The sequence below is a fragment of the Chelonus insularis genome, unplaced genomic scaffold (assembly GCF_013357705.1).
Source record: "Chelonus insularis isolate UGA/USDA-ARS -01 unplaced genomic scaffold, ASM1335770v1 contig_337_pilon, whole genome shotgun sequence".
Classification (NCBI taxonomy): domain Eukaryota; kingdom Metazoa; phylum Arthropoda; class Insecta; order Hymenoptera; family Braconidae; genus Chelonus; species Chelonus insularis.
Window position 1 is genome coordinate 59,162 of NW_023276503.1, and position 14,813 is coordinate 73,974.

Here is a 14,813-nt window from a genome sequence, read left to right on the forward strand (position 1 = left end):
CGATCTGAACTATTGTGTTAAATTATATACACACATACATATTTGTATGTATGAAGAGTAAAATAAGCTAAAGAATTCGATATGATTCTTTTATGAAACTTGAAAGAAGCATTATCGAAAGCTCTGACCTATATAATAAAAGCTAAAAGCTGTAAATACCGATCTCTTCGTATGCTTCAACACAACGCACCCGAGTGCAAGGTACTTCAAAATGCTTTGTTCCCAGCTGGAGTGGGGCACTGCACCGACTGTGAGGATATTATATATCACTGCTATATGTAAACGTCAATATAACGTAATCTTATAGCATAATATATCATCTAGAACGTAAGACTCCAATCTCCTTCAACCCGCATGCGCTTTTTTTTCACATTTAAATAGAACAAAAAAAATTTTTTCTCTCATTTCACTACAATACAGTCAGTCATTACACCATAATTATTGGCTTTGCTGATGCAGCAAAACGATAACACAATTTGCATGTTTATTTGTTTTTATTGTTGGATAATTTTGCATTCCCACTTTCCTTCTCCCTTCAATCATAACGACCTCTTTCGTGACAGTCTGGAGGAGAATTAAATTCATTCAATTCATTCTCATTTAAATATTTCATTTTTTTTAAAAAAATTTTATTTTAATTATATACGCTCAAACCTGTTACTCTTTACAGTCTTACGAATCTCTCTAATACTTTTTACAGTCATTGAAAAGCTTCAATAGCTTCCTCTAATGCTTGCATAAACTTGACTTTCAAGTACTTTTATTTCTATTGAATATGTAATATAAAAAGTAAGAGCTTCTAAAGGGGTTTTTTTTTTATTATTATTATTCATTTAAAATTGATCAAATTTATTGAGATACTGTTTATTACGATACTTTGAGAATTTTCATCTCTTATCTGGAGCATTAAAATATCGTATGAGGTCAATTAACTTACATTACATCACTATCCTATCATACTGAAGTTATTTTGTAGACAAAATTAAAATTTTAGAAAATAACATCCTTTCCTAGCTTTCTCATATAAACTATTTAAAATTAACAACTTATTGTTGTAAAAAAAAAAAAGATAGATAATTATTTGATGAATACATGTAGATTTTTAATGCTAATATATAGTGTTTTTTATCTCACGAATTATTTAGAATAAATTCCACGGAATTTGTTGGTAAAATCAATATCAAAGCTATCAGTATGTTCATGTCGATGTTTATTGATCATTTAAATTTAGTTATAACTTTAGAACAAACATTAGTTTAATTCAGTTCATTGTGATACTTTTTAAAAATAGATCAACTACTAAAAAAAATTAATCATCATTTTTGTCACTCCATAAAAAATAACTCTTTAAATAAAAAAAAAATTTCCATTTTGTTTATAAATCATTTTTCCTCATTTTCCCTCAACTCAGAAATACGAGAAGATGCTAAAACTTGACACACACTGCTTATTTAAATAAAAACGCTGAAGCTATAAAGCACCTAATATTAGAAATATATATAATGAATAATTCAACATATAATTCACAAGTCAAAAAATTTTTCTTCTTTACACATGACACTAAAGTGCAGGGTTGAGCCGCACGTGCATGGCAAATAATTTTATTTATGTTTATGAAAAAAAAAAATTCATTTTTATCCTGAGGCTCCTCCAGCTGCTCAGGAAAGATGAACTTAATACTACGCCCTGATAGGAGTTTTTCAATTACGTACAGGAAATGATTGATTGGATGTCTTACCTCTCAGTCGTGGCGACATTGAGTTTCGTGGTATTCTTTGCTGTGGGTCCAGGCTCAATACCTTGGATGATCACGGCTGAATTATTTTCCCAAGGTCCACGACCAGCTGCCATGTCGATTGCAGTCCTTGTTAATTGGTTAGCTAACTTCGTTGTTGGAATTGGTTTTCCGAGTATGATGGTAAGCTTGACTATTTTTGTTCTAATTTAATTTATTAGCCCAACACAAACTAATATATTAATCTAATATTAAAATAACCTGTTAATTAGAGTACAGAGATTGTAATTCCAAATTCTTTATTACATTTTGACAAATGAATCTAGATTTTTTTTCAGGTAAAAATTCTGTATTGAACAAATCACTAAGTTTGTTCATTAGTGATATTACTATTCAATCAACTACGTTTGATTGAACTGAAGTTTTCTATTAATAAATAGACTAGATTTTTTTGACTCTAAATACTTGAATGAAATTCATTGAATACTATACTAAATCACTTTTCTGAACATGAATAATTTTTTTTACACATCAATATATATTGTTTTTATTAAATTAGTAGAGTAAGCCTCTAACCTAATAGTAATGAATGAATTTTGACTTGTAATAAGTAATCTTTAAGCTTTATCTCCATTTTTCTAGTATTCTTGACTTGTTCCAGTCTTTTCTACTCTATCAAGCAAATATTTAATCACCAACAATCATTTCTTTCAGATCTGTTAATAATTTTCTCTCAGTGAATATAATTCAACCATATTCATGATAAATAAAATGAATTCATAGCTCAGCAGTAAGGTGCTGGACTATGAGGCTAGTAATCATCTTGATTTGTATTTTTTCGTTCAAACTTTAATTGGTCCTAACTGATTTAACCATCATTCTTGTCCACTTTTGATGTGCCAGCAGATTGTTTTCAAATTTAAAGATGATAAACAAGAAAGTTCATTATAAAAATATTTTCAAAGATTCCAATAAAATAGAAAAGATAACAAAATTCAATATCATTGTGATATTTCATTGAAATTTTTACTTGGTACACAATAGGCTTTTGAGTACTTAAAGATGTAAGCTTCTTAAGAATGATAAAACGAAAGAATTGGAATTTAAATTTTACGATAAAAATGGAGTGAAATAGATAATAAAATTTTTTGTAATATTTGTTACAGAGTTGCCTTGATAACTATACATTCCTGCCATTCAGTGCATTCCTAGCGATTTTCTGGATCTTCACATACAAAAAGGTGCCAGAGACGAAGAATAAAACCTTTGAGGAGATCTTAGTTCTATTCAGGCATAGTCATGACAGGTATGAGGATAAGAAACGAATAAATGTGCAACCCGGTAAATACACTAGTACAATGCAAGACCGATAATTTCTTAAGTTTCTCTATTAACATTATAAACTTAAATCACGCACTTAAAGTTTGGTTTAGCAAGATGAGAGACAATTGAACCGAATTTAGATGAGTAGAACTTGAGCTGTATTATGGAACAATTGCATGCAGAGAATCCCATAACTATATAGCTTACATATAAATTATTCACCCGTGTATCATGAGCGTATGAGTAATGCGGTCTACAATACAATTTTCATTTGAATTAAATTTGAAAGCCATATGTACGATACTTGTTGTATGATATATTCTGTGATAAAATAGCGCTTACATGACGTACATCTCTATATTATCTTGTCTGTCGTGATTAAATTGTTGAAAAATTTTCTATTTATTTATCTTGAATAACAAAGCAATAATAATATCGTTGTAATTCATTTTAATATTTTTAATATTTGAGATGTTACAGCTAAATTTTCTACCCATATCATCAATTTGATACTTTTATTTTTCCATTATGAAGCTTATTAACATCATTCTGATCATGAGATGATTGATTATGTTAAAAAAGTTTTTACATTTGGAATACGTGTAAAGTAAATTGATCAATTGAATTAAAAACTTAAATTAGAATTAGTCATTGAAATTCTAAAGATTATTTTGAAATTAAGAAAAAAATAGTGTGGTATTATTGATAGAATTTGCACCAGTGGTTGACATTAGAGAAATAATATTAATAAACATTTGAAATGATTCACAAAATTTTACTATTATTTATGGAAATACTTATTTTATCGATTGTTATATTCATTTGTATAAATGTTATCAGATTGCATATCTTCTATAATTAAATATACATATTTAATTTTTATTAAACACTTAAAAAAGTCACAATGAATATCAATATTTTTGCACAAAAAATTACTATAGCATCAAATTTAAATAAAATATTTCTATCTTGATTGTATGAGGAATCATGTAGCATTTTTATATTTTTTCAAACTCAGATAAATTTAAATTTATTTATCTTAATTCATTAGCATCGAAATATTTGATTTTTACATTATTTTAAAAATAAAAATCTATTAATATTTTATTAAAAATTATAGTTAAACACAGATATTTTTATTTACACTTAAATTTTAATTATTTATAATAACATGTTAATTTTGAATGAAATTATTTAATTATAATTTTTGTTTATTATATGTTTAATTGATTAACTATTATTAAAAATTATTTAATTATTAATGTAATTTTGTTGTTCAGAAAATAAACTATTATTTCAAATTACCAACTTTTGTTTATGATTTATTATAATTCATTTATTAATTTAATTTTCTCAATTAATTAGAGATGTAATAATCTATTCTTACGACAAATTGTACATTATTGTTGTCGTAATTATGCTTTCTATCTGTGTTACTCTGAACAGGAGCAGCTTGCGAGACAGCCGACTTTATGGGTGAGTTACTGGAAACAATAAATTGTGTTTTTTGCGTCGGTGGCTTTTTATTTCAATTAATGGATTCTTTTATATATAATATATTTTCCTGCATGGTTACAACGACATATGAAGTGTTCCTTAGACTTTTTTAACGGCTGTATAGTTTTTTTTTTAACACTTTTTCTTGATTCCAACCCTCTGAGTAATGATTTCTGCTATTTTTTAATAAAAAAAAGATATTTAAAAACTTGATAATCCATCAACCTCAATGCTTTGAAGCAAAAAATGATTTAATAATGGTTTAGATGAATTAATTGTCTAAGAAAAAGCATGTGGAATTATTTTTTCTCATGTCTACTAGTTGAAATGCTACAACAATAATCTTAGACTAGCAAAAGCTAATTGGAAGTTGAACATTCTTCATAGCTGCATGAACGACTATCATTAAAATATGTCTATTTCTTCTTAACGTGAAGATACATTTCACAGTTTCTGCAAAGTTACTCAGGGCTATTGTGTGATTTAAAGTTAGTTAGTAGTAGAATGTTCACAACAAGTTATATGTAATATAATATATTATCTCAATTTATAACATAAGAGCCCCGAACACTTCCTACTGTTGGAGTCTACCATTTTATCGCATGCTCCTACTTTAGTTTATAAAATAAAATTAATGTTAACAACTAATGGTGTTCATGTACTACTTTTTTATTATTTAATACATAGTTATCACTAGTAATGATTTATTATGATCTGCTACAAAAGATTGCATGGAAAAATGCTTGAATAATTGATCAATGTATTTAGAATAGCATTATTTTACATTGTTTTATGAAGATAATTCATAATTAAAAATATCTATAAGTTTAAAATTTGATAGAAAAGAAGAAGAGTTTATGGAATAATATGAATTATGATAAAGTCGCTTATGTAGCTTGAGAATTGTAAAATGGACTAATCAATTTAGTCCAAATGATGAAATCAAAGTGATGTGATGGTGACAATCATTTGATTTCATCATTTTGATTGAATTGATAGGTTTGTTGTAGTTCATTCTCAGTAAATTTATCCATTTACTATGTTTGAAAGCACTTTTGATCGTTTCTGAATGAGCTTGTACTTCTAGTTATTTTCAAATGTCTGACTGTTGTATTGAATAACTGCTTTATGACTAAATTAACGCATTTAGATCAATATTGTTGCCATAAAAATAATAGGAGGAGTTAAAACGATATATACAGATTATTTTTAATGAAAAAAAAATTGATGAGAAGTTTATTGAAATTTTAGGATGATTTAAATTTAAAACAGTAATGAAACCCTCAATGTCTATAATTAAATGTATATCAGTGTGTATAAATATTGTGAATATTGGTAAATTTAGTATGAAAGGTTTTGCCGAAACATTCAAGAATTTATTAACGCTTAGCTGTTGATAATTAACATAATTAATCAATTGAATATGCAGTGTACATTTACAGGAAATTCATAATTAACATATAAATAATTTTCTGCATTTTCAATTATTGAGATTATTAATAATTATCATGATTTTTACAGTCATATTTTTAATCAAGAATTCCAATAAATTTTCAAATAAATTAAATGTGGGATCATATAAATAAAAAGCTTGACAAATTGTTGTTCATTCTAAAATTAAATAAAATGCAAGCGGGACGTTGATGAAACGTGAAATTAAATGAAATCACAAATTGAAGCCAATTTAGGGAAGTGAAATGGCCATGTAACGTTGTTATACATATATTACAGGGAAGAAGAGCTCACGACAAACTCTAGCAAGGAGACTGTTCTAACTGATGCCACTACTGCCACCAATATTCACGTCTCTGATAAGCCATAATTTCATTAGAGGATTTTTTTAACCATTTCTGAGTAAAATTATTTATCAAAGTGTTAAAGAAAAATTATTTACGCATGGACATAAATTGTTTGTCATTCATTATTACCAACTTTATCAAGTTTATTCAAATATTCTATTTATCATTAAAAACTACCACACATTTATATCATCTATCAAACATCATTGCATAATAAATAATTCATTTCTTAATTTGAATATTTCGGCATCACCATCAACTGACATTATTTATTTTATCTATTATTTTTTTTTTTTAAATAATCATTTGATTTTGTATATATAAAAGTGCATTTTTTATGCCTATTCTCTTGACGATTCTAAATATTGATAATCTATCACTAATTAGTACTCAATCATTAACCAACTGGTAATTTTTTTCACTATAAATTACTAGTAGATTTACCGAGTCATTCATTGATCATTAATCAATTCAATATCAATTAATGATTGAATATAAAATCCTCTAAATCATTGACAAAATTTTCTATTATTTTGTCTCTTATCTCTACTACACAGGCCAGTGAATGTGTTAAATTCAATAGAAACTGTGAAATGGAATAAAATTAGGTTGACATAAAATTATTGACGAAGTCTGAATAAAAAAAACTACTCATCGTGTTCATGCAGTTCATCACTGTCATTTAGGAGTAAAAAATGCATGTCATGAATGTAAATTTTGGATAAAAGAGTGCAATAACTAAAAGGGATTGAATAATGTAAACGAATGAATGAAGTTAAATCCTAAACTAAAATAGAATGGTAATACAATTTAAGAAGTGAAAATTTGGACAAGTGGCGTGTGGTGTTTTACAGGAGCATGCTAAACTGTACGAATGCGTTAGAGGGACACATACCACCAGCCGAGAGTGCAGCCCTGATGGTTGCCGAGGAGAAGCCACATCCTGATTCATGTAAGGCCTGTCAACCTGTCCGACATCAGTCGTTTCATCAACACCTGTCACTATCAAAAATTCCAGCAACAAGGCAAACAATTCCTCAGACCTGGCTGTAGCTGTAAAATGATCTCAATACCCTATTTTATTTCATCTACTATACTATCTACCACTATTTCAATTTATTCTGTAAAACTAAAGAATCCAAGAGCAAATGAATAAAAGCAACATGCTACCTCGATTCTTTTCTACTTCTCTTCGTGGTATGCTAAATCAGATTTATTGAATTATTTTTCTATCTCCACAGAAAAATTACATATTGAGTTACATATCTTGTGACTAGAATCAGAGGGAAAATAATAAATTCATATTTGCATTGAATCTTTTTATTAAATTAGAAAAAAAAGTATTACTCAGAGATAAAATTGAAAGTGATGAAGGTATGAATTTTTTTTCTGAAATTCTATGTAGATTTCTATCTTCTTTATCATACTGCTGTGTGTAAAATAACAACATTAATTTGAAGTATTAAAAAATAAAATCAAATAAAAATTCACCCTAATTTATTATTTACCATGATGTACAGGAATTTATAGTAATAATGAAATATTTGAAAATAATTTTAACTATAATATCATTTACTTGATATAAGTTGAACCAACAATTAAGCTAGATATGGGTCAATTAACGTCGAATAAATATTAATCTGTATTGTTTGAGTTGTGTCAAATGTACTATAGCACTGTCAAATATTGAAATATAATTAGAAACATCAGAAATAGTACTTTAAACATATAATAATGATGAATTGGTGATAAAAGCTAAATGATAACTAGGTTCGAATAGTTTGAAGGAAGTGGTTGGACTTTGGTTGGTAATGATGTGATTTTCAGTGGAGATTAATGAAAAATCAAAAAAGAAGCACATGAACAAAAAAGAAATCCAATGCAACAGGAATAACTCTGATTTAGTCTTAAATTCTAGATTGCATTTCTCTCTTCAAGGACAATACATATTAGGAGTTTTTGTCAACTAATAAATGATTGAATGCCCCATAAAAAATCGGTAAGATCAAGTTATAAAAATTCACTATGTAAACAGTAATATATCAAGGCGGATTCAAATTTGTGACACGCAGTGACACAGTAGATAGCACGCCTTTGAACGAGTTTACTTTAGGGAAAGTGGATGCTAGGCTAGATGATGGAGCACTATTCAATTATTGGCAAATTGGATAGTCAATTGAGTGATAAAGTGGCTTTTCTACGCTCCGTCCTACAAGCGATATACGCACCACACAATTTATTTAAAATAACACGCATATGCGTTTGTATATTACAGCAAATATTATCAAATGACCTTTCTATAAATAGGCAACTCACGAAAGACGTGATTTTATTATTCACTTAGCACTATTTCAATATTAACTTTTTCATCTAATGAAAAAATTTATTAGAAAATCTTCTCACGCGTTCACGAGGATAAAAAAAATCCTCAGAGCCTGTAAATCCTACTAAAACAGCTGCAGTCTGCGGTCTGGAAGCTTTGAGGAATCGTTTGTTACAAGTTGCAAATCCTCTTTTTCCTACACTTATGCATGCTACCTTATTATCTTTAAATGTCGTGAATTTATTCATTCGTAGTTTCACTGTAATTCATGATTATTTATTGCAATGATTATGTTTTTGCTTGGATAATATATATCTTATCATTCGAATCATTCATCTCATTACTCACTTGGTTTTATAAATGTACAGATCTGCATAGAGAAATTTATTGTCGCTTTTATTTTTATTAATATGTATTTAAAAATAAATACTTTTGGAAAAGCTATGCAGGCCTGTGGTATTACATATAAACGTATTAACAATTGTAATCATGATATTTAATTTTTTTGTTTTCGATTATTTGGATACAATCAAACATTTATTTGCATTACTGGACTGTTCGCGTATAAAAAAATTGAGAGAATAATGATATATGAGCATAAATCGGTTTTCTGCTAATAACTCAGGATCTATCAGGCCTATATAGAAAATAAGGATATCAATGAATTTGTGAGAATGGGATCTTTTTATTGCACTGGTTAAAATTACAGATGGTGCAAAATTTATGCTAAAATTCGAGGGAGTTCCCGTTTTACCCCATTTTAGGGGTGAAGAAATTAATTTTTTATATTTTTGACCTGATTCCGCATTTCTACTCATTGAGACGAAGAGAATGAGTGGTCAAACTTGCAAATCGGACAACTTTGATTTTTCGACCCGAAAAAATGGCAAGTGGTACCCCTTTCCATTTTTTTTGGCCAAAAAATAAAAGTACTCCGATTTTCAAGTTTGACCACTCATTCTCTTCGTCTTGATGCGTAGAAATGCGGAATCGGGGCACCGCCCAAGGAAATCCACGTTAACACCCTTAAACAGGGGTAAAACTGGATACAAATTACGAATCATCATCCCCTTGGCTTTAAACCCTTATAACTCATGAACGGACGGTCAAATAACTGTTTTTAAGGACGTTTTGGAAACCTAAAAATCTGAACTATCTGACAAAATCCATAGATTTATTAGAAAAAATTTCTTTCACCCTTAAAATCGCTAAAATATGAAAAAAAATCAGATTTTTATGGGGGTTTGCCTACTTCTTTGGCAATTTTGAGGGTGAAATAAATTTTTGAAACGTTTTTTATGGATATGTATCTTTAGCTAAGATTCTGAACTTTATAGAGACCCCTTGAAAATCATTATTCGATGACTTGTTTAGGAGTTACAGCGGTTCAAAGTCGAAGTAAGGGTAAAAAACTATCCACTCTACGACTTTGAACCGCTGTAACTCCTAAACAAGTCATCGAATAATGATTTTCAAGGGGTCTCTATAAAGTTCAGAATCTTAGCTAAAGATACATATCCATAAAAAACGTTTCAAAAATTTATTTCACCCTCAAAATTGCCAAAGAAGTAGGCAAACCCCCATAAAAATCTGATTTTTTTTCATATTTTAGCGATTTTAAGGGTGAAAGAAATTTTTTCTAATAAATCTATGGATTTTGTCAGATAGTTCAGATTTTTAGGTTTCCAAAACGTCCTTAAAAACAGTTATTTGACCGTCCGTTCATGAGTTATAAGGGTTTAAAGCCAAGGGGATGATGATTCGTAATTTGTATCCAGTTTTACCCCTGTTTAAGGGTGTTAACGTGGATTTCCTTGGGCGGTGCCCCGATTCCGCATTTCTACGCATCAAGACGAAGAGAATGAGTGGTCAAACTTGAAAATCGGAGTACTTTTATTTTTTGGCCAAAAAAAATGGAAAGGGGTACCACTTGCCATTTTTTCGGGTCGAAAAATCAAAGTTGTCCGATTTGCAAGTTTGACCACTCATTCTCTTCGTCTCAATGAGTAGAAATGCGGAATCAGGTCAAAAATATAAAAAATTAATTTCTTCACCCCTAAAATGGGGTAAAACGGGAACTCCCTCGAATTTTAGCATAAATTTTGCACCATCTGTAATTTTAACCAGTGCAATAAAAAGATCCCATTCTCACAAATTCATTGATATCCTTATTTTCTATATAGGCCTGATAGATCCTGAGTTATTAGCAGAAAACCGATTTATGCTCGTATATCATCATTTTATTATGTATATTTGTTTTTTCAAGTAGAAAACATTCAAATTACGTTCGGCGTAGAGAATGAAAATAATAAGTAGATAAAAAAATAATTTTCATTTTTCATTAACTGATTTAGAAAAAAAAAGAAACAATTATTTTAATTTATTCACCAATCTATCATTAATATCATTTCATTTTTCACCAGATCATTACATCATTTATACGCAATCCACAATCATAATTATTCAGTGAAAGATATAACTTAATTCATAAATATTTCCCACTTTACATTAATTTTTCTTGTGTACTATATCACTACTTACACGATAAACACTGGCCTCTGTAGTAGTTTTTAATTGAATAAAATTAAAAAAAAACTCTTCACGTAAATCCAAGCCTTTTAATGTATTTATACACAAAATTAAAAAAACAGCATAAAAAAAGTTAATTATTTTGAATGGCAAGAATTATTTTACTAAATAAAACTCATGTAGATAATAGTACGTGTGAGAATTAAGTTTTTTTTAAAACTTGTGTGTACTGTTGAATTATATATGCGTTATTTATATCAATTTATCCAGGTCATTCAAATTGTAACACCAACGCATGGATGCGCATGAATACATTAATATTAATAAATCCCTAATGAGTATAATTTATAGCAAATACACCGACTAGTTAATTATAAAATCTCTTATACGCTTTACTCTTTTATTCTTCGGTAATATAAATATTTACGTAATTTGTATAAATTGTTATTATAACATTATTAACAAATATCGAATAATCACTATTTTGAATGTTTACATTACTTTTATCTTGATTAATAATTGATCTTTTTTTTCAATTTTTTTATTAAAATGTAGAAACTTAAGTAATTAGATGGGGTTGAGTACGTCAATGACTCTTGATGTAATTAACAAACTTTTTGTTCAATTATTTATAATTATAATTTATGAACTCATTTAGAGGAACAATATCCTTTCATTGATTTCAATTGGAATTGAAAATGTATAATTAGTTTAACTGCAGTCAACAATGAACAAAAAATTTATTTAAATTTTACTAAACGTCCTAGTGAATTTTACCTGAGTCTTTCAGTAAAAATTCTTAGATGAAAATTTTATTGGATTACAAGATGAATTTTTTGATGCATTTCCCAGTAAATTTTACTGTATTTCTTAATTAAAATTCAGTGCAATACATTTTTACATGAATTCAGAAGAATGACATTTATTTATTAAGAAAATATTACTAAATATTATATTTAAAAATGTACTGTATTACTTAGTAAATTTTATAAATGTAAATTGTTTAGAACTTAATAAAATTCACTGAGAAATACAGTAAATTTTGCTGAAAAATGTACTGAATTTTTCCTAAGAAACTCACAGCAAAAATTCATGTGGTAACCCAGTAAAATTTTATCTGAAGAATTTTTACTGGGTTTCCCAAGTAGAAATGTCAAGTAGTAATATCAGACTTTGGTCAGACATTCCATAATTGTCTAACAAGACATTCCAAGATGATTTTCAAAGTTAAACAAAGTTACCTAATAAATCAATGATATCTAACTCTTTTTTTTTAAGTACAAAAATCTCATGAATTTGTCTCACGTTTTTAAATAAATGCAATTTTGTCATGTTCACGAGCTTTAATGCATAAATCACTGAATACAATTTTCCCTCTAGCAATAAATGATTTAATAAATTCACAGCCAATAAAAGTTATTAAAAATTCTTATCTCCTCGGAATCTGAGAAAAAAAAAAATCAATTGATGATGTAAAAATTGGCGTATTCATCCTCTTATAGATCCATGTTGTAGTAAATATGAGATAGTTTGAGCATAAATCTTTCTCTTGGCAGTTATTTTAATCAAGTATTGGCTGTAAATATTGAAAAAAAAGAAAATGAAAAATCGAAAGAGGTATACAATGAAGGGTAAATGTATTAATAAATTCCAACAGTTGTGTTTGCAGCTGGATCAGAACGCTCTTCCATCGCTCCCGCTCAACCGGAGAGGGCACCGCCCCCGCTTCCCCCGCCACGCTTTCCGAACAGCGGTGTCTGACAATGGGAAACTCCTCTTAATATTGGGAACTTCATAATAATGAGTACACCAATCCCATTGCTATTGAGTACAAATAGCCTCACGTTGGAGAATCATCTCTATGAAATAATAACGCAGCGTGGCAAAGCCTGCGCTACTTTCTTAAGAAATAGTATTCGTCGTGCTACTAATGCAACTAATATCCACTGGAATCAAGACTTGCAGCAGGAAGTTGATAGAAGGCGACCAAGTATCAGTTCTTAAATAGGAAATGAGCTTCAACTTTTCTTCCACTCTTCCATCATAAGAAGATACATTTTAAATCTCTCCAAGAGTGTTCAAGTTTATATAAAACGTTGATTAAATTCATCAAAAATAATTCAGTCTGTGAAGCTCGTATCACTGAAGTAAATAAAAATTGACAATTAAATTTTATCCTATGTAAGAGTTAAATAATAGTGAATTAATTGATGAGTGCAGGATTCAATTCCTACCAAGACTCGTGATTATCAGTGAACTCGTAGATAAATGTGTTATAAAGACTGGTGAAGGGTTAGTGTGATTTTGTGGGTGTAACGGAAGGTTTTCAAGTATGTTAGAGAGTGGTTAAAGGATTGAAAGAAAATTGCTCATATATTCATATAATCACGGTTATATGATATAATAATAATGAAATATAAATCTGTTCTAACTGATTTCATTCATTCGTGTTAATAATTTTTACAAGTTGAATGAAGAACAAAAAATGTATGCTGAGGCTTTGATTAATTAACATCAACGACTGGTAAACCTTCCATTATATGTACATAATTGTATATAATTGTATACTTAATTTTAATTGAATATTGCCATACCCAAACACACTGTCGTAGTAATGATGTGTATAAATGTACTATATTACTCAATGGCATAGCAAAAATTCATTCAACTTGATATTGCCATTTGTTAGGTTTTGAAATTGATTAAATATACAATTGGATATAAATTCAGTTATAGAAAGTGTTTTTAAATATTTGTGAATTGATTGTAATTTATGTGATAAATTTTATCTTCATTAGTGAGAGTTGATCTTTATAAAAGGTCATAATACTATTGAATGTTTTTAATGAAACTTTAAAAAAAAAATCTCTATCAACAGTATTAATATGTTATTAATAATTTAGGATAAAAATTATGCGTAATAATATTGATTAAAATATTGGAAATGGAATTTAATATAAGTAGAGAGATAAATATTTAAAAATGTCATATCAATAACCAAAGGGTAATATAGTACAGTTTTATTGATTTGAATGTCAATTTCGATGCACTTTGACATTCTTGTATTTATGTACTCGAGATACTAAGGATCGATAGAGGAATGAAGATTTTATTTAGAAACTGATATTTCTTATTATCTTTATGATCAGAAAATACATAAGATGTATTAAAAGTCTATTAATTAATTATTTTAAATTTTATTAAATAATTAATTAAACCAGTTAAATGATGAGTTACTGATATACATAAACGAGAGATGAAAAAATGTTGATTAAAGAATATTTACCTTGAGAATGAAGCAATAAACATTCTATTGGATTTTTAAATTAAAAAGAAATTAAATATGCTAAAAAGTAGATTTCTTTATGTTATTAAAATATTATACAAAACACGAAAAAAATTATCAGCTATTTAGACTAGAGATATAGATCGTAGAAAAAGGTAACATAAATACAAGATGCTGGCATGTAATTTACAGATAAATTTTAATGACTTGCTAATATTGCTAAGCAAATGTCAAAAGTGCAAAATGTCTAATTATAAATATTATTTAAATGATGAAAATGAATGAAAATATATTCAATAAAAATCACTAAATTGAATTGTA

At 28.1% G+C, this 14,813-nt stretch overlaps 1 protein-coding gene across 7 annotated transcripts in view; it reads left to right on the forward strand.

The window, feature by feature from the left end:
- The window catches only part of Glut1 (Glucose transporter 1), a 45,907-nt gene extending 31,453 nt beyond the window's left edge, over nt 1-14,454 (forward strand). For 4 of the 7 annotated variants that reach the window (XM_035082053.1, XM_035082052.1, XM_035082058.1 and 1 more), the window contains 5 exons: nt 1,694-1,918; nt 2,902-3,041; nt 4,505-4,534; nt 7,209-7,306; nt 12,864-14,454. In XM_035082053.1, coding sequence (XP_034937944.1) covers nt 1,694-1,918; nt 2,902-3,041; nt 4,505-4,534; nt 7,209-7,306; nt 12,864-12,967 — 597 coding nt within the window. In that variant the 3' untranslated portion in view covers nt 12,968-14,454. The remainder of the gene's footprint in view (nt 1-1,693; nt 1,919-2,901; nt 3,042-4,504; nt 4,535-7,208; nt 7,307-12,863) is intronic. The other 3 variants (XM_035082054.1, XM_035082055.1, XM_035082056.1) reach the window with 3 other exon arrangements.
- The last annotated feature ends 359 nt before the right edge of the window (nt 14,455-14,813 follow it).